This window comes from Sus scrofa, chromosome 10 (assembly GCF_000003025.6).
Source record: "Sus scrofa isolate TJ Tabasco breed Duroc chromosome 10, Sscrofa11.1, whole genome shotgun sequence".
Taxonomy (NCBI): domain Eukaryota; kingdom Metazoa; phylum Chordata; class Mammalia; order Artiodactyla; family Suidae; genus Sus; species Sus scrofa.
Window position 1 is genome coordinate 45,344,065 of NC_010452.4, and position 26,327 is coordinate 45,370,391.

The window sequence follows — 26,327 nt, forward strand, 5'->3', positions numbered from 1 at the left end:
GAATCTGAGCTGTAGCTGCCGGCCTACACCACAGCCACAACACCAGATCTGAGCTGTGTCTGCGACCTACACCACAGCTCACAGCAACACCAGATCCTTAACCCACTGAATGAGGCCAGGGATGGACCCACAACCTCATGGATGCTAGTCAGGTTCATTACCGCTGAGCCACAATGGGAATTCCCAATGTAAATTTTCTTTTAATGGGTAAGAAGTCTCTTGAGAGCCAAGGCTTTTGTAGAGATTTCAGATGGAGTAAGCAAGGCCCTGGGCTTGGAAATGCGTATGATATATGTGAGCAGAAGGTTGAAGAAATTGATCTGTGGGGATTCAAAAGAGGTGCTTTTTGGGTTGTTGTTGGTTTGTTTGTTTTTTGTTTTTTGGTGGCAATATAAATTAAAAGTCATAAGCATGCACTTAGCATGAAATTAGGAATTTAGGATTTCTCTTGAGACAGCTGGGCTGAGAGTCCTTTGAACGTTCCAAGAAATGGGAAGAACAATGCACACTGTCTCTGGGGAAGAAAAATCTAAACTTGGTACGTACAGTGAACAAGAACCAGGCCAGCGGGAGGCTAGATGGCACAGGGAGCTATTGTGAGGGTCCCGGTATATGGTCATAGAGACCTGCTTTTGATTGCAATTGGAGGCAGAAACATTGAAAATGAGAGGTAATTTCAAAAGAAGGATCGACTGAGACAAAATTGACATTCAGATCTCCTAGTTACATGAAATAAGTCGTACTCATTAAACTCCCTGGAAATGGTAGTCTAGGGCAGAGCTATGCCTGTGTCTGTAGTTCATCTGCTGCTGCAATTAAAATGCAGAAAATGCTTCTCCACACTTGGATGGGAAATGCCAACTAGGTCTCTGATCTCAGGGGATGAAAATTTCCTGGCCATGCTAATGATGGAACTTTCAATGTTCCTTTGTCTCTGGGCACACCTAGATGCTAAGTTCCTGACGGATTTGTGTTCCCCCCACATCCTTTAGTCAGAGTCTCAAACCTTCGTACCTCAGCATGTGACTGTATTTGGAGATAAGGCCTTTCAAGAGGTGATGAAGGAGTTCCTTGGGGACCTCCAGGACCTGACATGGTCACTGCTGTGGCTGCTCAAGTTTGATCCCTGACCTCATTAGGATAAGGCCATATGTGTGGTAGGCCCTATTCCAGTCTGACTGGTGTCCTTATAAGAAGAGGAGATTAGGGCTCAGACACATGCAGTGGGAAGACCACATGAGCACACAAGGGGACGACGATGGCATCTCCAAGCCAAGGAGATTGGCTTCAGGCAAAAACCAACCCTGTGGCCACCTCGATCTTGGACTCCCATTTTCTAGGACTGGGAGACAATAACCCCCCCCTTCTCCCTGCCTCCCAATCTGTGATACTCTGTGATGGTACCTAGCAAGCTGATACACCCTTCTCTTCTGGCAGCCACCTCTGAGTACACCAGAGAGTTCCAGGGGCCTTCTTGGATCCTCTTTTTCTCAGGTTTTGCTCATGGCCAATGTGTAGCCTCATTGCTTTAGTTAAATCCATTTCTCTTGTTCTGTCCTTACACAGAAAAAAGGGATTCCTATCATTTTCATCATATTGGTCCACCCAAGCCCTAGGTGCCAGTCACCTGTGGTTATTTAAACTTACTTAAGGGGAATTAAAAAGTTAGTTTCCCTGTGGCACGAGCCACCCTCGAGATGCTCAGTCGTTGCCTATGCGTGGGTCCTGCCTCCTCGGGCAGCACTTGGATAAAACCTTCCTATCATCATGGAAACTTTGCTCAGAGAGCACGGGCACAGACGAAAGCTTAACCCTCCCTGAAAGCCTGAACCAGGTTGTATTGGTTAGCGTTCTTTCCGGTGCGAGGGACATAATTCCATTCTAGGTAGAATAGGTTTTAAAAAAGAGAGGGGGTGGATAGGAACGTGGTGGTGGACCTTATTGGAAGGTATGAACTGTCCCACAGGATCAGGACAGTTGAAAGAACCAAGTGCGGCTCTAGCAAGGTCTGCAGTAGGTCTTCGTGGGCCTCTCTTCCATGCACCTGTCACTTCCCATGTCTTTTTCTTTTTCTTTATATGGCCGCACCTGAGACATATGGAGGTTCCCAGGCTAGGAGTCAAATCAGAGCTACAGCTGCAGGCCTACACCACAGCCACAGCAACGCGGGATCCGAGCTGCATTGGTGACCACAGCTTGTGGCGACGTTGGATCCTTAACCTACAGAGCGAGGCCAGGGATCAAACCCTCATTCTCACAGAGACTACGTCCAGTTCTTAACCCACTGAACCACAACAGGAACTTCCAGTTCCCGTGTCTCTCTATTCTCCATCTCAAAAATCAGGAAAGAGAAGAATCAGAATGGCCCGTTTTGAGACCAGGCTCTTCTCAGCCAAACGTGGATGGCAAAGAGGTGGCAGAGGGACTCCTGAAGAACAAAACGGTCAGGTGATATTCACTCAGGTTTCTTCCCCTCGATTCTGGGAGGTAAGGGGTCAGCATGAATGGGGCCAGAACCTCAGTCAGTGCTCTAGATAAAGTACCTCTTTTGTGGTTGATCCAGCACCTTCCATTGTGAGGTAAGCATTGTATAGGCTGTGATCTTGACTCTTCTTTGGGCATAAGCAGCAGAGAAGATAGTTCTCTTTACCTATTTTGACAATTATTGAAGATTCACTTGGTGCCCAGGTGCTGGTGTAGATTCTATGGGAGTGGTAAAAGGGAATAGAATATGTTTTGTTCAAAATAAATCCAGGAGGAGTTCCTGTTGTGACCCTGGTGGTAATGAACCCACCTAGTGTCCATGAGGATGTGGGTTTGATCCCTGGCCTCGCTCAGTGGGTTAAGGATCTGTGGTGTAGGCCAGCAGCTATAGCTCCAATTTGACCCCTAGCCTGGGAACTTCCTGGGATGCAGCCATTAAAAAAAAAAAAAAAAAAATCCAGTCCCTTAAAGAAAACTTGTTTTATACAAAACTGAATAATTTGAGAACTGAAAATAGGCTGATTTCACCGAGTCTTTGCCCTTTCCTTTCACAACCTGAAGTCAATGCTTTTATTCTTCCGTGGCTTCATCAGTAGGAAAAATGATAGAAAACAAAGAGCCTTCAAATTGAAGGCCCTCCCTTCCAAAGCAACCGTCTCATTTACTTTAACCAGCTCTTATTGCCAAGTTCAGCTGTGATGACATTGTGCCAAAGCCCAACATGTTATGTTAGTGAGGAAAATCCTGTAATTTTCCATTTTCATGAAGAGTTCACTCAAAAAGAGTTTTCCAGCTTGAATCTTGTATGTTTTATTTAAGTCATCTCATATATATATATATATCCCCAATCATCCTGTAACACAGAGCTCTATCATTGCAGCTAAATTCCACACAAAGACTTCAAACCCCTCTAAAATATGCTCTCTACCATAAAGAGGCCACTTCATTTCAGAGAGCTCCATTTAGACCGAACTCGCCCTTACTTTAAATTAAAAAATGTTACACGCATGAGTCCTTAAAATAATTGCGGTTGTAGTTAAAAAATTAAATCACTAATGAGTCGAAAATTAATAATCAGGAAACAAAGGGAGGAGTGTATTGAGTGGATGACAGCAAAAATGAATCTCCTGGCTAACGAAGCAGGGGAGATTTTAATTTGGAGTTGCCCACACCCAGCTATCAAGTTCCTGATGAATACGAGGGACCACAGTTTATCACATCATGGCCAGAGCGCTAAGCCTATCAACAGATTTTTAAGTTGGTCCAAGGCAAGGGCAGACACTTGTATGGTGAATCTCCACTTTTCCCCTGATTCTTCCCTAGTCCTTATTTCTAGTAGCACTGATAAATACTGCAATTGTCATTTCCAAGGGCTTCCAGTTCTTTAGAAATGCTCACATCTCTTCAGAGCTTTCCATGACCAAAAATGAGTGCAAAATTTTAATGCGCTGCCATATTTGAAACGTTGAGTTCTTCTAAGAAAAGCTTGGTGGGTAAAGCCCTCCCTCCAAGAAAGAAAACCAAGTCCTTTTTCTCTCTCATTCAGATTCTTCTTTACTCCTTTAAACCACCTGTACTTAATTCCTGCATTTTTATCTCCCTGGCTCCATTCCCTTTTGTGTCATGGAAGAGTATTTATTTTCCCCCTTTGTATTATGTACTGTTTATGGCTTTGTAAGAGTAGTTTGCCTTTTATCTTTGGCTACTGGGAGAGTGCTACCTTCTGAGTGGTTTCGGAGCCCGGGTAGTAAAGCACTCAGCTCTGGGATGGCATTACCATCCACTGAACCCATTTCAATTCATTTGCATTGCCCAATACATATTCCTGTATGTGTGTGTGGAGCTAAGAGGAGCTGAAAATCATTAAAATTCACACTACGCTGCATGCTCAAAATCCTCAGAAAATTCATTGGCTGTCTCAGGAGTCCTGGAGTGCTTTTACCTTGCATACGCTTGTCCATATTTTAGAGATTATGAGTAAATATCCAATGCTTACTATAGGCTAAACTAAGGAGTTACAGGGGTTGAAATCAATATGCTTACTTCTAAGCAACCAGTTGAATGTGAAGAGAGAGAAGTGATTTTTTTTTTCATTTGCAGTTAAATAGATCAGTGCTTGCAATTCACAGGGGCGCATACCATTGTTAATTTTTGATATGGGTAGTTCCTAGGGTTTATGAATCTCATTACCAAGTAGTATATGCCGTCGCTTTCTGTTTACAAAAATAGAGATTTAGGTGGGATTCAGTTAACATCCTATCTGCTCAAAGTTGTGTTTTTATAATACAAGTAACACTTTTATATCTGTCATAATGCACAGGTCAAAATATTGTCATGACTTGGGAGCAAATCTGCCAAATGGTTTAACTTTTTTTTTTCCTCTCTCTAGCTAATCACATTTGACTGATCTTTTCAAATTACACACTAAAAGGAAACAGAAATGTGGAATTTATTTGCATTTGTTTTCGCTGAGTTTTGTCACTCCAGGGATAGCATTTGCTGCACTTTTGATTTTTATTTGAAAATAAGTCATCACCTCTTCTGGTTTCAACTCCTCTCTGTTCTTTCTCCCATTCATTCTGTTCTTGCTAACTATGTATTTTCTTGGAGGAGTATTTGTCTCTTATTCAACATGTCAGCTTTCTCTGAATGAATTTCAAGATGTTCTAGGGTTAGTAAGCTGAATTAGACTTGGGCTGCTTTGGTTCTTCTTTGGGGATTATTTCTTTATATTCTATAAACTGCCTTGGGCTGTCATCTATAATTTTTTTTCAGACCCCTCGCTTCAAAAAAAAAAACCAAACCTTTATGGCCACACTTGGGGCATATGGAAGTTCCTGGGCCAGGATTGAATCCTGAGCCGCAGCCACAATCTATGCCACAGCATTGGCAATACCAGGTCCTTTAACCATTAGGCCACCAGGGAACTCTTTATTTTTGTTTTAAAGGCACTCTTTTATATATCTTTTTTTTTTTTTCCCTTTTCAGAAACTTCAAATACCTCTTTGGAAATAGGGGAAGTTTAAAAGAATTAATATGATTGTCCTGTATTTTAAAAGAAATATATTGTCCCCATTTCTTGACAGCAAACAAGGAATAGACAGAAAACTTCAACACATCTTAAAGTAATAAGGAGGTGAACCCCATAGGAGATCCACTGAAGCATTTGGTGTGAGTGGTTCATATGGCCATCTTCTGAGACGAAAATGCCTGGGGAATGCATATTCCCCTTCAGTAATCACAGGAGAATTTTCACTCTCACTATTTACATGGTGTGAGGTGTTTTGAAAATATGATGGTTGAATAAATCTAATAGTGTTTTTATTTTACTTCTTCTTTTTTTTAAATTTTTTTTTTGGTCTCGCCCACAACTTGTGGGAGTTCCGTGGGCCAGGGATCCAACTCATGCCACATCAGTGACTAGAGTCACAGCAGTAATACTGCTGGATCCTTAACCCATTGCGCCACCAGGGAACTCCTCTAATAGTGTTTTTAAACTATTGGGGTTGGTCCTAAATATTAGTGAATCTGATACCAGCATCACTTCCCGCAGAGTGAACACGTATTACGTCTGACATCCAAGGCCCTGATATGTTTCAAAACCCCAACTTGTGTACAAGTAACTTCTCAGTTCTTATCGTTACTTCTTCTTCTTTTTTTTTGTCTTTTTGTCTTTTTTTTAGGGCCACACCCATGGCATATGGAGGTTCCCAGGCTAGGGGTCTAATTGGAGCTGTAGCCATCGGCCTACGCCAGAGCCACAGTAACAGGGGATCCGAGCCGTGTCTGCAACCTACACCACAGCTCACGGCAGTGTCGGATCCTTAACCCACTGAGCAAGGCCAGGGATCAAACCTGCCACCTCATGGTTCCTAGTCAGATTCGTTAACCACTGCGCCACGACGGGAACTCTTGTTGTTACTTCTTGATGATAATTAATACTAATCTGGTTCTTTTTCTTTTTCTTATTAGGGCCACACCTGCAGCATATGGAAGTTCTCTGGTTAGGGGTTGAATCTGAGCTGCACCTGCAGGCTTATACCACAGCCGCATAGGATCCCAGCCACATCTGTGACCTACACCACAATTTGCTGCAACATCAAATCCTTAAGCCACTGAGTGTAGCCAGGGATCGAACCTGCATCCTTACGGACACTAAGTCGGATTCTTAACCCCCTGAGCCACAAGTGGAACTCCTGATACTAATCTGGTTCTTAATGGAACATTTTGGGCAGTTTAAAGTGTTTTCACTGGAAATGAAACTTTTCATTTTCCTTGGAAGTGTCTAATTTTCACCCTAAGCTTGTTCAATTCAACGAGATTTTTGATAACTTGAAAAGTTCTTTTGAAAACCATGCTGCTTATTCCCAATTCAGCAATTCAGATCAACAAACGGGTATTTCGGGGTTCCCATCGTGGCTCAGTGGAAACGAATCTGACTCGCATCCGTGAGGACGCAGGTTCAATCCCTGGCCTCACCTAGTGAGTTAAGGATCTGGTGTTGCTGTGAGCTGTGGTGTAGGTTGCAGACACTGCTTGGATCTAGCATTGCTGTGGCTGTGGCGTAGGCTGGCAGCTACAGCTCCGATTGTACCCTTAGCCTGAGAACCTCTGTATGCCATGGGTGCAGCCCTAAAAAGACAAAATAAAACAAACAAACGGGTGTTGAGGCCCTGGTATAAACACATCTTTAGTGTGCGTGGGTGGGAGTAGGGGTGGAATGGGAGGGCAAAGGTGAAAGATACAGTGTTTCTCTAGGTCACAGAAGAAAGGTCAAGGGCCCATCGCAAAGTAGAATGAGGTTAGTGCTGTAGGAGGAATGAAAGTCATCAAGCTGGGGAGGAAGGGGAAGAACGATGCAGTGGAGGGGGTGGGAGGGTGCGGAGGACATACTGGCAGAGGGATGACAGAGGTGGCTTTGGCGTGGGGGCTTCAGCAGGTGCAGAGGAAGGTGACTGCAAACACCGTGTGTGAGACGGTTTGGAGACAGGAGAGACCGGAGGGGGTGGAAAGGGACAGCTGAGTCTGGTTCTCTTTTTGCACGTTTTAAATTAAATTAAATGGAATTAAACTGAACACATCAATGACAAGATAATAGAATCGACTTAACCAGAGAATTCCTTCTAAGGAGGGCCGTCAAATACTAGATAAAACATTCGATTTGGGACTTCTGAGCTTGTTCTGAAATTCTGAGCAAAAAGTTAATTGCATAGTTTAGACCTCATGTATGATTTTCTCTGAAAACCACACGTCTCCTCAAATTCCTTCTAATTAGCTCTTAATTTTTTTCCTCTTTTCTGCCCAAGGCCTTTGTAAAAAAGCAGCATGTGGATGCTACTCTCACCCCCTAGGGAAATGGCAAAGAGGGGCAACTAGCGGTCCATGTAATGCGAGAACAAATGTTCATGCATGCTGGGTGCCGAAATCATATTCTGGGGCTTTCGACAGAGAGAAACTACCATGGCTGGTCCATATCTGGCCATGAAGACCTTTGTGGGGAGTTTCCTGGTGGTCTAGTGGCTAGGATTTGGTGCCTTCACTGCTGCAGCCTGGGATCAGTCCCTGGTCTGGGAACTAAGATCCCACATCAAGCTGCTGCATGCTGCAGCCAAAAAACAAACAATAATAACGACAACAGCAAACCTTCTGCCCACTCACAAAAATAAATCCTTAAGAGTAAATATGAAAGAAATCACATATATATATATATATACACACACACATATATACAATCATATACAGTATATTTATATGTATTAGGATAATATATGTATAAGCCAATTTTATATGAATTGGAATTCTATAGATATACAAATATCATTACAGGATGCCAGCTCTTGGATAATAGACATGGTAAGTTAATCCCTCTAATTTAGCCAATACTTTAAAGTCTTCTTTCACCAAGGTTTACCAAAAATTCACAAAAGCAGGTGTTCCTGTCATGCCTCAGTGGTTAATGAGCTCAACCAGCATCCATGAGGATGCAGGTTCAATTCCTGGCCTCGCTCAGTGGGTGAAGGATCCAGCATTGCTGTGAACTGTGGTGTAGGTCACAGACACAGCTTGGATCCCACCTTGCTGTGGCTGTGGTGTAGGCTGGCGGCTATAGCTCCAATTGGACCCTAGCCTGGGAACCTCCATATGCCATGGTGCGGCCCTAAAAAGACAAAAAAAAAAAAAAAAAAAAAAAAAAAAAAATTCACAAAAGCAGCAACTGGTAATAACATGAACACTTTTTTCTCTGTTCCTGGCTCTGGGAAGTTGCCGGCTTGTTGGAATCATCCCAGCAAGGCAGCCGCAAGCCATAAAAGGCACAAACACCCAGAATGACTAACAGCATCACACTCAGAATCCTCCTGCCTGCTGGTGTGTGTGAGAAGGGCCTGAGTGAAACCAGAGAACCTTTGTGAATACTGACAAGCCGAAGGGTGATCACTCGTATCTTGAGCTATGGGGGAAAAAGAAAACCACAAACCCTGGTCTAAGTAGGATCAACTCAGGTTCCCGTCATGGCGAAATGGTTAACGAATCTGACTAGGAACCATGAGGTTGCGGGTTTGCTGCGGGAGCGGCACTAGAAAAGGCAAAAAGACAAAAAAAAAAAAAAAAAAAAAAAAAAAAGGTGGGATCACTCTTGCTAACTTTTTCCTCTTGCCAGAGCCAAAGATAAAGTAATTAACTGAATTAGGAGTCACTGCAAGTCCTTTCAATGGGAAACTGTGATGTATACAGCTCGTTGTATTGAAATTAAAACGACCGAGGATAGGTGAATTTTGTTATTGTTTTTTCTTCCTTCCAGCTTAATACAAATCTAAACTACTGTCACTATTTTTAGGATTATGGTTTCAAATAATATCTGTTTCTACATCGTTGAAGACTATCCCAAGAGAGTGCCTGCATTAGGAAAAAACGATATGTCTATTCACCTATAAAACTCAAAGGACACAGTATTTATTCAAAGGACATACTGCTCACATTTGAAGGTTAGGTGCTCTGGGAGGGGTGGGAGTGCGGAGTGGGGCCAGGGCACCCTCACCTGATGTTCATGCCTCCCCAGCCTGGTTACTCTTAGAGCTGGTTTCTAGAATATCGGCTGCTCTTGGCAGGGTCTGGTTGCCTTGGGAACTCTCTGTAACCTCCCCTCTCAGAATGCATAATGATTTTTAAAAACAAAACAGTAAGGCTACCCCAGTTCTTATGGCTGCCTGTCCAGTTGATCTGTCTGCTGCACAAGTTCTCAACCTTTTCGGCTGGTCAGGTTCCTCTAAGTCTCATGGCCGCTGCTTTTAGTTTCTTGAATTCTTCCATTGACTTCGTATGACCGAGTTATCATGAGCAAAGCTTAGGAGGACTTGCCAGTCTCTTAGATCTCACTCTTCGTAACTTTCCCCTTCAGTTCCCTATCAAGTGAGATCATAGAGACCAAACATTTGCTCCGTGGCAGGCATGCAGAGAATATCATATCCACACCAGAGATTTCACCCTTCCATTGAATGATACAGCAAGACTTCCAGACCAACTTGGAGCCATTTATCGTAATGGAATCTTACATAATGTGCTGGGTACCGTCTCCATCTGGCTATTCGATAATTTTCTGACAGTAGATCTGCCACGCTAGCTGTTCAGCTCACTATCTTCTATGGAGCGTTGTGTGTTGAGCATTCTCTCCTGACTGTGGTTATGCCTCAGGTCTCCGGCAGAGTGGCTGCTCTTCTGGCTGCCTGTGCAAAGCTGCCCTTGCTGGTATGTTTGCTCTGTTAATCCCCATCCAGAGGATCAGGTCCTGAAGAACGACCTCAGCAGTTTTTAAGTACGCTTGCCACTTGGGATTTGGAGAACTTTCCAGAGGACAAAAAGCATGTGCTAATGCATTGGACTAGGTTTTTAAATCTGAAACGTTAGTCTGGCAAACTGCAGTGCATTCAGAGGCATGATCACACTTGGTTTTCTTGCTCTGGAGAAAAGTAAAGTGCCCCTTGTTTTAAGTTCTGTCGTGGGTTGTTTTGGAATAGAGAAGGCTCCACTCCTGCAGAACTTATGTGTGCTTTCGAGTTTTGTCTAAGTCTGTCATACTTATTGCTCATTTGATGCCATTTGTCTGAAGTCTGACTCTTGAGCTGTAACTTCCTTTCCTGAGCTTTGTGCCCTACCACCCAACTCATAGACACGCACACACACACTACCCAGTGGACCTACAATATACTACGATGAAAGCTGACGTTTACCCGGCTCTCCTTATGCATCAAGTAGCATTGTATATATGCAAAAACTCACTTAATCTTCCCAACACTCCTACGATTTAGGTATTTCACAGAAGAGGAAATTAAGCCTCAGGAAGAATTACCAGGAACTTCCCTAGCTACTGAAGGAGGAAACTAAGATTTGAGTTAAGACCCTAAGCTTCCCAAGATTCCTCATGATTCCCAAGCTTCCCTTCAGAACTCCAAGCAGACCCTCTCTGGCTGGAAAGCTATACTTCTCTGATACAGTTTGGAGACCCAGAAATTAAAGATCAATAGTGGATCCAGTCCCAATTTTTTTTTCTTTACATTTTTTATGTCTCTTTCTTTAGATAGCCCTTGGGTTTGTGAATTCATTATGTTTTTTTTTTTTTTCCTATTATAAGAAATGCTATTTCTGTTTAAATGCTGCTGGATTTAGAAATCATCCTCATGACTAAATATCGCAGAAGAGCCCACTGTAAGGCTCTGCTGCCAGTGGGTGCGCAGTGAAGATTAATGGATGGCCGTGCACGCCTGTGTAGGAGTTGTGTGTTTAGGATGCGCTCAGTTCCGAGAGAGAAGCAGAAGTGGGAGGGGGGAGGAGTTCCCGTTGTGGCTCAGTGGAAACAATCTGACTGGTATCCATGCGGATGCAGATTCGATCCCCAGCTCTGCTCAGTGGGTTAAGGATCTGGCGTTGCTGGGAGCTATGGTGTAGGTCGCAGGTGAGGCTCGGATCCTGTGTTGCTGTGGTTGTGGTGTAGGCCAGCCGTTACAGCTCTGATTTGACCCTTAGCCTGGGAACCTCCATATGCATTCCCCCCACAAGAAAAGAAAAGAAATGAGACGGGGAAAGGTGAAAAATCACAGAGTCATTATCCAAGTCATCCAACCCAGATCATGGCTTTCTGTATTTGCCCATATCACCGAAGGGCCCCAAAGGCCCAGGTGCCGGAAGAAGGAGAATATGAAACCTAGTGATTTCTTGAGCAATGATTGGGAATTGCTGTGAAAATTGGATTCTGGGGCCTGCTTCTCAAACTAATACTGAATCTGAGAGAAAGCTTGGTTCTCTGATGAGGACTGCAAAGAACCAAATATTTTTTTTAATTGACACATTTTCTATTATTATATACATGTAAAGATGATGAGTAATGTGCCATATCAGATGGTTTATTCAAACTGTCAGAATAAGGGCTGAAGCGTGAGTAACTTTCCAGAGAACCTTCTGAGAAATTCAAGCAGTAGGAAAGTGGCAGTAACCAGTCATGAATTCATCTACTACTCAGTCATCCCTGAAAATCTTGGGAAAAACAATTTTTTTTTTCCAAAGTGCATGATGGAACATTTCTAGAGAAAGGGAAGGAGACAGATCATGTAAACTTGCTCGTCTAAAAAGCCAAAAGTCCACGCCCTGCCTGGGTTTGTGTACTCAATGGAATGACTGGGGTCAGTCATGTGATCTAGAAGATGATATCTCCTTACGAAGGATGGCTATTGGGTACCACTCCACATCTCAGCAGAACTTGTGAAACCAAGCTCTTGCTTTGGCAGAAGGGAAAGTAGAAGGAGGAACGCCTAGGGTGGGGCCAGAACATATTGGTACTACAGCATAGAGGTAGGTCCACCTGTAGGCACATCGGGTGACCCTGCTTCTACTTGTGACTGGGTCTCTGCCTCACCATCTGCCAGGTGAGCAGGTAGAAGCTAGCTTTCTAGGGCCCATTCCAACTCTTCTATTTCCTCCTTGATGGATTCCTCCATGAGATGGGCCTTCTTCAATGGGAGAACTCTATGTATCTTAAGGTTTTTGATGAGAATTTATAAATGCAATTCTACCTTTAAAAAACATTCCTTTGATCCTCCATTCAACCTCCTTAGCAATAAAGTCTTATGATGTTTGATGATTTTATCAGGGGAGAGCTTTATTTTATTAATACCTGACTCCCCACTGCTGACATCACGCATTACCGTTTTGTCCTTCCAAAGAAAGGTGACTTTGAGAAGCAACCCCGAAGAGATGTTAGGAAAATAGGTATTGCAGCCAGGAGAGAACTTGGTATGGGTTTTCTACTTTAACGTATGAAAAGAAGTCCACTTATGTGAACAAAAGTAGTGTGAAATATATGTGTCATTGTGCCCAAGAAAAAGGCACATATTTATAAAATCACTCCCCTCCAAAGAGTTAAAGGTTTGAGAAGTGAGAAGGACTGTTTGCTAGTAGCAAGAGCAGAGGCTCTGGGGAGTTCCCGCTCAGGGGGTTACAAACCCTGCTAGTATCCATGTGGGCGAGGGTTTGATCCCTGGCCTCACTCACTCAGGGGGTTAAGGATCCGGCCTTGCCACAAGCTGCGGCATAGGTCACAGACAAGGCTTGGATCTGGTGTTGCTGTGGTTGTGGTGTAGGCCGGCAGCTGCAGCTCTGATTGGACCCCTAGGCTACTTCCACATGCTGCAGGTGCGAGCCTATAAAGCAGAAGGAAAAAAAAAAAAAAAAGCAGAGCAGAGACAATCAGAGGAGGACGGAGAGTAAGGTGGTGACCTGGGCTGGGCTGAGAGCACCCCCACCCCGGCCCCCACCTACCAGGGGTCTCAGTGTTGGTTCTCCCAGGAAAGACCTGATGAGCTGCTGACATTTCTCTTAAAAGAATCAATGAATCTTTGTTTCCTTCTGCTTCCTCCTTTGACCTTATTTTGTTCTGAAACAGAGAAGGAGGAGAGAAAGGACTGAACTGGTGGTGTGGAATGGGGGCAGGTAGAAGGCACAGAGAGATGTCTCTTAGTGCCAGGAGCCCACAGATCAGATCACAGGCCCCTGTGCCACACTGGGAGGTTATTGTTGGCTTGCCTTGTAGTCTTATTTGTTTCTGCTTCTCATTTCAATTCTCGCCCTGATGTAATAAGTCACCAGCTTCCCAGCCATCATCCCTGTATTGACAAGCAAATGTCACCCACGTTTGATTGACATCCATTGCTCCTGAATGCAAAAGTATGATTTACAAATCAATTCTGCTTGTTTATTTAAAGCTGTTCTTGTGTGTCTTCTGTATTTGTTGGTGGGATAACTTGCCTAATGTCTACTTTGGGAACTTTCCATTAATATTATAAATCCAGGCTGTTCCTTCTCCTGCTCGCCACTGCAAGTGGGGGCTCTTCTTTTTCATATTTTGACCCTTTCCCCCCCCCCTCCCCCAAGGCTCACACAGAAAATGAAAATGTACTTTGAAGCTTACAGGACTCTTTCCCTATCTTAGGCAAAGGCCTTGCCCAGTACTTTTCGAACACTGCTGGTTGCTTTATCTGATGACTTTTGAAGACATCTTGACAAGGGATTATTTTTCATAGCCCTTTCAGTAAATGGAACGTAGGTCCAATGGCTCAATCTCCTGAACTGTTGCTAGAATTGCAAACCTGCATACACTGATCAGTTTGTAGAAAGCACCACCCCTACCTCTCCTTCATGCGACGGGCATGTTCATTTTAAATCATTGAGAAATGTCCTTTGGCTTTTCGAAGCACCTTACTGTTCTCTGGGTAACATCTTATTTCATTTTGGAAGGTTAAAAAAAAAAAATCACATCTGCCATCTGGAAAATTCTAAAGGGCCCTCCTTATGTGAAAAGTGGCATTTCGAAAGAGCACCTGAAAACGCTGTGGGTGAGCCATTAGAGAAATATTGTCAGCCCAGCCACCCTCCTTTCAACCTTCAACTCCACCCTCCAACTCGGGCTGGAGGCTGTGGGGAAATGGGGAGCTTAGGTGTGACCCTGGAGTTCTGAAGGCTTCTGCACATCTGTCTCTCCTCCCCCCCACGCCAATATGTCCAGCGAAAGCGCTGCCATCGCCTGGGTTCAGCAAGGGAAAATTCAAAATCTCACTGTTCATCCATGTGCAGAGAGGGGAAAAAAAAAAAAGAGAGAGGCCGAGAAAAAAAAAAAAAAAATCCCACATTGTCAGAGTAATGCCAAACTCTCTTTGAGTGGGATGAGCAGAGCAGATGCCGCAATGAGATGCCAAAGCGGCTCCCCTTCCTCTGCGCCTTGGGTGCCTATAAATTGCTCCGGCGCGCGTTTGTCAGCCTCCTCTTCTCCTGGCAGGTGGTACCCAGGCAGAATTCTGCCTTCAGTCTCTCTCTCGCTCGGCTCCCGGCCGTGAGGCGCTCGCCGCTGCTCGCCAGCTCCTCCGCTCCAGCCCGGAGCTTCGCCGAGCCGCCGGTGCCCAGCGCCACTGCTCTGCGCACCCGGGGGGCGCCTGGTCTGAGCTCGTGCGGCCGGTGCGGGGTTTTGGGGGTGCGCATCTATTAGAGTTCTGGTGGTTGCCAAGGAGGAGGAAAAAAAAAAAAAAAAAAGGCAGGAGAAGGGCGATCCCAGCGAGCGAAAGAAGAGGCAGAAAAAGGCAACTTCAGACGGAAAGTTGGTGCGAACTGGCGCAGTCGGCAAAAACGGAAAAGTCGATCGCAGGCGGCGGCGGCATAAAAGTGTGAGCGGCCCCGGCGAGCGCGAGAGGCGGCGGCTGCTCTGCCCTCCGGGTGGCCGCGCCGGCGCCCGCGGCAGCCACAGGTGCGAAGGGGCTCGCGGGAGGCGAGAGGGCGCCCAGCGCACCCCTCCCCCGCCCCCACCCCCAGCTCGGGACTTCTGCTCAAGTCACTTGGCGTCCGAGCTCCCTCCCCAGCCGCAGCCTCAGCGGGGGGAGCGAGAGCAGGCGAGGAGCGGCCGGCGCCCGCCCGCCCAGGGGACTTGGGGTTCGCAGGGGGTTGTTTTCGGCTCTGAGGAGGTCCCCGCCCAACCTTCAAAATTTTGTCCAAAAGCAGACAAGAGGATCGCCCCGCGCTGAGCCGGCTGGTGGGCAGCAGGAGGCGCCTGATCGCCGCCGGGGCGCTGGGGGTGGTGATGGTGCTGCTGCTGGTCATCCTCATCCCGGTGCTGGTGAGCTCGGCCGGCACGTCGGCGCACTACGAGATGCTGGGCACCTGCCGCATGGTCTGCGACCCTTACGGGGGCACCAAGGCGCCCAGTACGGCCGCCACGCCCGACCGCGGCCTCATGCAGTCCCTGCCCACCTTCATCCAGGGCCCCAAAGGCGAGGCCGGCAGGCCGGGGAAGGCGGGCCCACGGGGGCCCCCCGGTGAGCCCGGGCCGCCGGGCCCCGTGGGCCCCCCGGGCGAGAAGGGCGAGCCCGGCCGCCAAGGCCTGCCGGGCCCGCCCGGGGCGCCCGGCCTGAACGCGGCCGGGGCCATCAGCGCCGCCACCTACAGCACGGTGCCCAAGATCGCCTTCTACGCCGGCCTCAAGCGGCAGCACGAAGGCTACGAGGTGCTCAAGTTCGACGACGTGGTCACCAACCTCGGTAACCACTACGATCCCACCACGGGCAAGTTCACCTGCTCCATCCCGGGCATCTACTTCTTCACCTACCACGTCCTGATGCGCGGAGGGGATGGCACCAGCATGTGGGCTGATCTCTGCAAAAACAACCAGGTGAGTGCGGGCAGGCAGCGGGGAGGGCGGGGAGGGAGAGCGGGAAGGTACTGGCGAGAGGGAGGAGACCCCGGAAACGGGGGTGGGAGCCCGCGGAAGAAGGGCGCGGCAGCTCCGCTGCCGAGAGCCGCAAGTGCTGGGGGACTCCGTTCCACCCTTGAGAGGCGGGGGTCCTACGCCAGAGAGCGCCTGGAGGCCGGGAGAGGGTGGTTCCCGAGCTTGGGACCTACACTTGGTGCGCTCGACCTTCGAGGGGCGGGAAATAGGGAGTTTGGTCACCTGGACAGCTTGTGCACCGCGGGGAGCCCCGGAGCAGAAATCGGGCCTCCAGCTGCGGAATCTTCAGCAGTGAGGGGTCACTGCCAGGCTTTGCCCGAACCGGGAGGGCTGGGGGAGCCAGAAGTGGGCGTGCCAGGATGACAAACCCGGGGGAGAAAGACCGGGGCCCAAGGGAGAAAGAAGGGGCGCGAAGGATCACTCTGAGCGGGGCGCTTCCCAAGCTGCTGAGGCAGGACCTCGGAACCAGCGGTCGCAAGGCCCTTTCGGCACCCCAGATCAGGGAAACTCACATACAGTCAGATTCGAGGTGCAAACTCCGGTTTAGATTTCAGCTGAAGGGGAAGAGGTAATGAGTACTGACAACAAAAGCAAAAGTTGAGAGACTCATGGGTTCGTGCTGTAAAACACGCGCCCAAACACGGAACCCAGACTCCACTGGCTGCAGCAGGAGGGCGTACAGGCGGGAGGTCTGGAGGTCCAGACGCCGAGCCCAGACCCTGGACTGTGGGCCTCACTGCCAGGGAGCCCCAGGGCGCCTGCGTGAGGGTCTTTCCAGCCCAGCCTTTTGCTCACTAGCGGCAGTGGCCTTGGCCTTGGCTGAGAAACAGTCTCAGATTATCCCTCTGCCAGAGGACTTGTTCTCTTGAGCTGAGCCATCCGAGATGCCGCAAGAGCCACTTTGCCATTTGCTAGAGAAATTCACGGTCATTGCAAAACCGAAGTGTCTGTTGGCTTAGGAGAGGAAAATAATATTTGTAACTACCTAAAAGTGTAATCAGACCCTCTGCACGTGCTTAATCAGCAGCCGCTGGCAGAGGCCTTGCAGCAGGCAGTCTGGGCTCAGTTCTTGGGCTTTAACTTTGCCTTTGGGGTGGCACAGGGGTCCCCCCCCCCCCCCCGCACAGGGAGCGATCCTCGCCCCTGCCATGGCCAGTTTTGACTTGATAAGGGCTATCCAGCTTCAGATCACTCCCTCTTTGAATTCACATGTTTTGAGCTGTATAACCCAGGGTTCTATTAAGCAACATTAAAGCAGGATTGATTCCAAAGACCTCCTTCAGTGTCCGAATTCTTCCAAAGGGAAAGCCAAATATTCCTAAATGTATAAGAGAAAGGACCAAATATCCTGTCCTTCCCCTTCCTCCCACCCCTCACTTCCAAAGGAATTCAGAAGTAATTATCTTAAGGGACCCTAAGGTCAGATGGAACAAAAAGAGGAAAAAACGGCCACCAGGAGGCACTGACAGGGTTGTTTATTCTAGTTATTATGCAGGAAAATAATAGTAAGATAAATAAAAATTATTCACAGAGCAGTGGGATAGTTATAGGTAAATGGCTAAAAAGAGCATGACTCATGGTACCAAAATAGAGCCATTGTGTCACCCTTAACAAAGTGGTTCAAGAACAGCCCCTCAGCAGGCAGGGATGAGGCACCCATTTATTTACAGATTGGCTGTCTTCTTACTTAAAGGTTAGGTCTGGCACATACTATCAGGCTGAAGAGATTGTTTTTAGGAGTATTAATTCAAATGGAATAAGGTTCAAGTTTTATCAGCCACTGTATTAAAAACACACATCTTTAAGTATCTGGAAATGGCCATTGCATGGCAAGCCAGGAAACAGTGCATTTAAATGCGTACAAATGTTGGTGCTGGGGCAATGTCTAGATTCGCAGAAAACGGTTCTATATAGGTACTGTATGTGCATTTTGTTTCTAAAAATTATTTCATTGTTTGGAGTGTAGTGTGCTTCATTGTAGCATCCTTGAATGTTCATTCTGTGAGGATCAGGAAAAAAAAAGAAAAGAAAAGGCAAAGCAGCCAACCTTATAATGTAATGCTTTCCATTGGCATTATTAAGCTGCTCCTTCTCCAAAAGGTGAGCAACAAGTAATTCAGAAAAAAAATAAACACAGTAACAAGCAAATATGTTTTTGAGTTCAGCACAGGACTCTTTGGTAAAATGGTTATTACAATATTACTCTTAAGGAATTTCATCTCTAAAATAGAACTGTTTTGTTAAGTCTAGTCTGCAGGCAGTGGCAAAAGAAAAATCTTATACCATATTTTTTTTTTAGTTAATATTAAATAAAGAATTTATCTTTGATTTTCATTTTGGCTCTTGTCTGATCACCCCTTCAATGGCAGTTCCCCCCTCTGAGCTGACCTAATTTGTTTTCATAAAACAGAAACTCAGAGATGCATGTCAGTGTAATGTTCTATGGATTAAGTGGATTTGAGAAGCACCAAAAAATTCAACTAAAAATGCAGTTCGCTCTAGGATAGAGGAATGCCTCTGGACCGTAACCATCCGAGCACCATTTTATTTATGCTTTGTGTTGGATGCAGTATCACAGATGGAAACATCAAAGGCCAGTAAATTAACCTGATGCGCCACTTAACCTTTTGTTTATGATTCCACAGAAGCACAATGAAAATGAAATTAGGAGAACATCAGTAGTGATTAATTAAATTAGCAAATGTTACCATAAATATTGTCTCTAATGATAAACCCTTACTAATAAGATAATGCTTAGGCAACACAACCTCTTACCTCCTCACAAACACAGCACTTAAAAGGACCTTGGTTCTCATATTCCCCATGAAACCGTCAACCTAAATTTAATCTTACCATGTGTTAAAAGCTGATGACAGTGCGTACCGAAGGGAAAAGTTGGATTCAAATAGCTTTACATAGAGATGGGAAATATTTTTTAAATGTGTGCATACTTTTGTCCGGAAGCCTGAATAAAAAATATTGCTCTTTGAATCCAATCACTATAATACCACTCCAATAAGCCCCTCTAATAGAAACTAAAACTGGCTTGAGATTAGAACTATAAAATAATTAAAGGCCACTTTCTACTCTAAGAATTTATTAGTTATGGCACCAGTGAACATGAGCTATATCAGATATATCGGAGACCACGGACAGTTTGTGGGCTGGTGTTCATTTATTAGCAAGATTGATGAAATGTCAAATTAATTACCTTTTTAGGGGCTGTGAAACATCTCTAAAGATCAGCAGAATCTAAATAGTTAACTGATAAGATGAAAAGATAGAAGAGGGCATTTAGGTAGAAATGGGTGTATCGGGCCAAGGAAAAGATACATCATGTTGCCAGAGAAAATGCTGAAATCAGTGTACATTTAGGAACCTGAAAATAGCCTCCAGGGTGGAAGCATTACCTTCTTCAATAGTTTGATGGCTTAAAGGAAGAATTGTTGGAAGTTGCTGGGCTGGCTACTGGAGCTTGAAATTTCAAGTCCCATTATACCTTTAGAGTATGACCAGGTAAGCAGGCATACTAAAATCATGTGAGGTATCCTGGAGCATGGCAGGAATATAATTGGGAGAGCCTTACGGTACAGTAGAGGTTAAAATCTTAGAGAATCACTTTCATTAAAAAGCAATCATTCTGGCTTTATCCAACAAAGGAAGTGAAAACCATGAGGGTAGCCTTCCAGTCTGTGGGCTCACACTCATGCATTTGCAGGTTTTGGTGGTAACACCTACGGAATAAAAATGATCACATTTACATGGGTTTGTGGTTATATCCTATAGAATAAAAACTGAACTACACACACACACACACACACACACACATACACACACACATAAGGATTATTGTCTCTAAATCTAGTGATTTTAATGAATCCCAGTTTCCAAAAACCCTCATGTAGAAAACAACGTTAAAACACAATACCCGTAGAACTTAATGCTAAATACCAAAAACACTAAATAAAAATGTGTCTGGTTATTAATAATAGGTGAGATGCTTATTATGGATTGATAATTAAGTGCTGTATTACTGATGTGGCTAATTACCATTTTGTATTTTAATTTTTTCTCACCCATTAAAAATCCACATATTAAAAAAAAACCAGGTCATATCAGGAAAAAAATCAGCTCTTTCCTCCTTGTAGATTTTTTTGCCCTAGGAATTAATGACTAGATGACGTGAATGAATCAAAACATCCCACTCCTAGGAAACATTATGACATTAAATTGTGTTATTACTTAATGATCAAAAGAGATCACCTCACTAAATTGGTGTATATGTTAGAGGTAGTGCTTCTGAGCATAATTACATGGTATATCGCTTTCATTATATTAGTGTCAGCACAGTGTTAAGCAATTCTACATCTTTTAAGCCCTTTTCTCCTTTTGCTATACGATATCCAGAAAGAAATTTTCAAACTACCTCTCATATTACTTTACAAGTTCAGCAATGTCAAAGAGCCTTCTCCTTTTTTACCATTTCAGCATTAATGTGAGAACATGCCACATGAAAATTTAATTTGAAAATCCATCATTTAAATTTTGAAAGAAAGGCATGGAAATTCCTGGCTTCAGTCTCATTTCCCTCGTTTTGCCAAGTGATAAAATCCAGCATATTGCACCCCAAGTCATGCATTATTACATAGTGCAGGTTTACAAAACCACTAAATCACTGGCTGTGTTATTCAGGGAAATATCATTACAGTGGAATAGAAACAAGCCACCAAGTAGATGTTTCACTGAAATAAATCAAGGGCAAGTCTGCCTATTGAAAATTTTTTTTCTAAGGCAGAGGCAAAATAGAGCTAAATGAATATGAAGCCTAATTTGAGTTGAGGATGTGACAGAATGTCCATATTACTTGAGATGATAGGCAATTGGACTGTTTGCAAATGTCTGTCAGCTCACTAATGAGATCACAGGCTCAGCCTGAGTGGATTATAAGCGTCCTCAAAGCAAACTACATATTTAGAATCACATAAATATAAAAGGGTATTCAGAAAGATCACTCCAAAAATCTCGACATTTTAAAGCCTTCCAATCATGGAAATGTAGTTCCTTCTGTAACTTTTAGACATGTTGAAATTAAATAATTTATCTGAGTGCACACATCACAATTAGTGATAAGAGGACAGAAACAGAAAAAACTCTGCAAACTTTTGAACCAAAGATGTTTGAATGAGTTTAAGCTTCCGGTAGAGGGGGTTTTCCTTGAATTAGATCTTGAAAGCCCCAAATCAAAAGGATTACTTCTTTTTTTGGTCTTCCTGTCTAGTAGAGTTAGAGGAGAAGTGGTATTTAAGTCTTTTACATGCTGTGGATCTCAGTTTTCTAATAATTCTGAGGACCCACTGAAGTTTGGGTTAATCTTCTGTACTCATAAACCGCTGGTTAGAATATGGCTGCTTGGCTTAAATCAAAATGCAAAAAATTACCATTTTAGGAAGTGATCGGGCATAGAGATACAGGAATTAGAAAAAGTAGTGATTTAGGAAGACTAGAGATTGGTATGCATTGTTTACAACGTATAGTATATTAAAAAAAAAAAAAAGACTGCTAGAATGACCCTCCCTAAAAGCTTTGTTTTCTCTTTTCCAATAACGTAGTTGAAGTTGTTATAAAGATGTCCTCATAAAGCCTCAAGGCCAAGGTGGATGGACTTCCCTGTGTTAAATTCTGTGCTATGGCAGCCAGTCTGCTTATGATGCTGTGTGAATGGCAGGGGAAAAAAAAAAAAAAAAAAGGAAAAAGAAAACCCAGGAATTCTCTTTTAGAAATTCTAATGTTTTCTCTGTTTCACATAGGTGCGTGCCAGTGCCATTGCCCAAGATGCTGATCAGAATTACGACTATGCCAGTAATAGTGTGGTTCTTCATTTAGAGCCGGGAGATGAAGTCTACATCAAATTAGATGGCGGGAAAGCCCATGGAGGAAACAACAACAAATACAGCACATTTTCTGGATTTATTATCTATGCGGACTGATCCTGCAAAAACTAAGCTTACTGTTCTGAGTTCGGACACTGGATGCGTATGGCTCTCGTCCGTGAATCGAGGATCAGGGGATGCCAGACGCAGGGCACCTCAGTTGTGTATATGTGGGGAATTCAAAAGCTACCTGACTCACATCTGTATACTCAGAAACATTATGTAAAAAATAATATATATATATTAAAAGCAAGATAAGCAGATGTGTGATCCACTACCGCCAAAGCAAATACTCCTTATTGTTAGTGTCCGTGTGAATGAAGTCCTATATAGATCACAGATTTTTATAGAAAAATCTAAGATGCTGAATTATTTCTTCAATATATATGATACTTTGGTGTACTGTGATCTTGCCGCTTTGATCCATATGTCAGCTTTGGTTCTTGTGAGTTAATCTGCTTATTAGGATACTTGGAATCCATGCATAGTGTAGGGCAGAATGATTTTCACCCTGCAGGAGAAGGTCTCATTGAAATCATGCTGCTTTGTCCCCAAAGAAATTGTTTGCCTTGTACTCTTGTTAACTTGAGAGCTATGGACCTGGGAGTGATTCAACTTTCAAGCCTTAACCTGGAATTTTCTGGATTGGAGGGAATTCCCAAGCCTGTGATCAAATTTTTTTTTTTTTCACATTTTCTTTCTCTTTGGTGTTTTCTTCTCTCTCTTTTCAGGTGATAGTTTTTAAAAACAGAGATGGAAATTGTATCATAGGATTACCCTCTGCGTGTGAAAATGTGTAGTTATGTGTGGTATTTAGAAAATCCCTCGTGTTCTGTTTGTCAGTAGAATGCATTTAGGTTGCCTTGGAAAGTCAGAGAAATTTCTTCTTTGGGGTGAAATCGGACTGAGGCTTCCGCCTTCCTTGGAACAAAAGATTTTTCATAACCCAATGCACATCTGTTTAATTTACTCCGCCGCATGCGTCACTAAGGGGACACTGAGTAAGGCCTTTGTGTTGTTACCACAAGTCATGGCCTGACGTGATCTCAAAATGAACAATTTCACATATAGCCAGTCTGACAACAAAGTGTATATATTTTATACAAATACCTGCTACATATATATGTACATGTACATATATATACATTAGATGAAATATAATATATATAATGGCTTCAGACCATAGGCACAGTGGCTGTATAGTTCCCCAAATTTTAGTTTTTAAAGATGTACATGGAGGCACACACGAACGTACACAAATGATTTGACTTATTTTGGATGGAAATATATTTTGGAAAACAGAAATAGATGGAGTAGCAAAATAATTTAAAGGACTTCTCTTTTAAGAGTCAACCAGAAGATTGCATTTTATTAGGTTAAAAAATGCCCCATGAGTCACATGTCTGTAAATTAAGCCCATGGCGTCCTTATTACCATATGCCAATCAATACTTTCCTTGCCTTCTGTGGCTGACTGTTAGTGTTAGGACTGCAGAGACAACGTGGCTGTCCTTAGCAATGTTTATGAATCACGTGCACTTGAGTGGTCCATTTTTTCTTTTTTCTCGGGTGGACTAAGGCTGACCGCAAAGTAGATTTTGAGAGCAGTGCACATCTTCCCCTCTGGTTCAAGTACACTGCCAAAAGCCATGTCTTTAATCTTAGAAAAAGATTTAAAAATGTAGGTCTAAAGATCCTAAGTATCAACTTCCGCTATCACAATGACAAAATCTGTTCCATTGTCACTTGCCTTTTAAAACTCTTTGACAAGTAGATTTCAACAACCAGAGATTTCAAAATCTGCCTGTTACACTGGTGAAGGACATTTGCATTTTTTCATTTAAAGGAATTAGCGTATTCTCCTGGCTCATCCCTCTTGGGTACTTTCTGTTCTAATACACAGAAAGCTTCATCATCGTTGATCCACAGAAGTATCTTTATTTAGCAAACCTCAACTTTCCAAAAGAGTTACGTCCCATGTTCCTATATCTGAAGGTGCCGTTTGGTTGGTTTCTCAAATGCCTTGGTCTGAGTAATTCTCATGATTTATATGATGAAAAACACTTAGCTTGTTCACCAAGAATAATGATTGATTCTATTTAGCTTTTCTCATATGTAAGATAAGAGTTGCGATGGATTTTATTTCAACAGAACAATATATATTTATCAAAGAGGAATTAGCAGTGGGGAATTGTTTTTTTTTTAAAAAAGTAGCAAATAGCGTCGTGAAGGATTCAGCCAAAAGGTTAGTTTATAAACAGCAAAACACATCAACTAAGAGTTTTAACTCAGAGTTTCAAAAAAGGCTTTATTTACATGAAACATCAGGGCTGGGTACCTTTTAAAGAGTCGGCTCTCGAATCAGACTGTCATTGCTAATAGATCTGACCTTTTCTTCAGATAAATAAGCATTGTTTTCTCTGTTTGAGTCCAAGGAAAGACAGATAAAAGGTAAAGAGACTATATATAAGGCAAACAGTTCTCTTTTTTTTTTGCATTATATATTATTAATTAATGAAATTGTGGCCTTTGTTATTATAAATGTAATGATTCATTAAACTATATTATGTAATATATTTTGACTTTTATGATTGAATTTTTATATTGAGTACTATGATATGTGTTCATATTCCCTTATACAAATATTTCAAAACACAATAAAATTTATAGGAAAACTGGATACCGAAAAGCCACAGGCAACAAAACTGATTTATTATAAATCTCCATAAATAGACGAACAGCATATGATTAACCTTCCACAAGATTGTTCCCATTGTGAATCAGTAAGGGTATTCAGTATCCTTTGAAAAAAAAGTCTCAAAATTTAACTTCCCTTGTTGCAGAAGCTATTTTAAAGTGCCATATTACTCATTAAGCATTAATTAAAGAACAGCAGGATAATTAGTAGAATCATCAATATTACAAGAAACATTAGATTGCTCCAGAAGGGGGTAATTTAACTAGAAACACTTTAAATTTTCTCAAGTAGTGCTCTTGATAGATTAAGAAAACAAAAGGAACGCCAAACTCCACTAAGGGGATATGGGCTGTAAATCATTGTTTGGCAACGAGTAGTTTTGTATTTATTTTGTAAAGGAAAAACAATAGGGTTCTATTAGGCTCAGGAATCTACCAAAGATGTAATAGCCAGCCAGTTTCTGAGAAGGCGTAACTCTCCTAATGCAAAACTCTTCTAATTCTCATCAAAAGGAAGTGCTCTGTCATTAGTTGTATGTAGCTCTGATGAACATCTTACAGCGGGTTTGCAATCTCTGTACGTATGTACGTTCCCCTGCAAGCTTTCTCCTCAAGGTGTGAATTTCTAACAACCATTCTATTTGAAAGTTAGCCACTGCTTAGGGTTCTCTATCAGTATCTTATCAAGTGCGTCCTGAGTTATACCTCTAAGCAACATTTTAGGAACAATGTTGGTGAGTATATGTGAGTAGCCATGACCTCCATATTTTGTCAGCCGGTGTTTCGTATGTATGTCATGAGCCATCAGAATCCGATCTTCATAGCCCTCGGCCACCAGAAGACGCACCCTGTGAAAAAGCTTAACTCATTATATGGCATTGGTTGCACAGGTACAATTTTAAGAGCGCTTTAAGCATCTTACTCATAAACCTATCATGTTGTCCTAGGCATATTGTTTTCCACTGTGGCACGTGTCCTGGGAGACCCTTTTCTTGTTTGTATTTTATTTTATTTATTTTATTTTTTTTTAGGGTCATACCTGCAGCACATGGACGTTCCCAGGCTAGGGCTCGAATAGAAGCTGCAGCTGCCAGCCTATACCACAGCCATGGCAAGACCAGATCTGAACCACCTCTGCAACCTATGCCGCAGCTTGTGGCAACGCCGGATCCTTGACCTACTAGATGAGAGCAGGGATCAAACCTACATCCTCGAGGAGACCGTGTCAGTTCTTAACCTGTTGAGCCACAATGGAACTCCTCCAAAAGACTCTTAATAAACCCTGGATGGTGATGAAAAGATATTACCATATCCAGGTAGGAACATGATCCTATTTCATGATCCTATGTCAGGTATTTCTAGCCTGGGTTATTAAAAAAAATTTTTTTTTAAATTATAGTTGATTTACAGTGTTGTGTCAATTTCTGCTGTACAGCAAAGTGATCCCATCATATACATACA

General features: G+C 43.5%; 3 protein-coding genes across 4 annotated transcripts in view; 2 read left to right on the forward strand and 1 right to left on the reverse strand.

The window, feature by feature from the left end:
* Positions 1 to 26,327, forward strand: part of RSU1 (Ras suppressor protein 1) — a 413,060-nt gene that overhangs the window by 265,051 nt on the left and 121,682 nt on the right. The gene's annotated exons all lie outside the window — the stretch shown is intronic.
* Positions 13,183 to 24,837, forward strand: C1QL3 (complement C1q like 3). The gene is made up of 2 exons (XM_003130733.6): positions 13,183 to 16,183; positions 22,048 to 24,837. The coding sequence occupies exons 1-2, from the start codon at positions 15,596 to 15,598 to the stop codon at positions 22,225 to 22,227; spliced, it is 768 nt and encodes a 255-aa protein (XP_003130781.1). The 5' UTR covers positions 13,183 to 15,595; the 3' UTR covers positions 22,228 to 24,837.
* PTER (phosphotriesterase related) overlaps positions 24,451 to 26,327 on the reverse strand; it is a 71,780-nt gene continuing 69,903 nt past the window's right edge. Inside the window, exon 5 of one of the 2 annotated variants that reach the window (XM_021064040.1) lies at positions 24,451 to 25,714. In XM_021064040.1, coding sequence (XP_020919699.1) covers positions 25,504 to 25,714 — 211 coding nt within the window. In that variant the 3' untranslated portion in view covers positions 24,451 to 25,503. 2 annotated transcript variants of the gene reach the window in all.

Excerpts from the sequence above, each read along its gene's own strand:
- C1QL3 (XM_003130733.6), top strand. The coding sequence starts at position 15,596 with ATGGTGCTGCTGCTGGTCATCCTCATCCCGGTGCTGGTGAGCTCGGCC. Across the intron at positions 16,184-22,047 it reads ATCTCTGCAAAAACAACCAG|GTGCGTGCCAGTGCCATTGC; the intron begins GTGAGTGCGGGC and ends TGTTTCACATAG.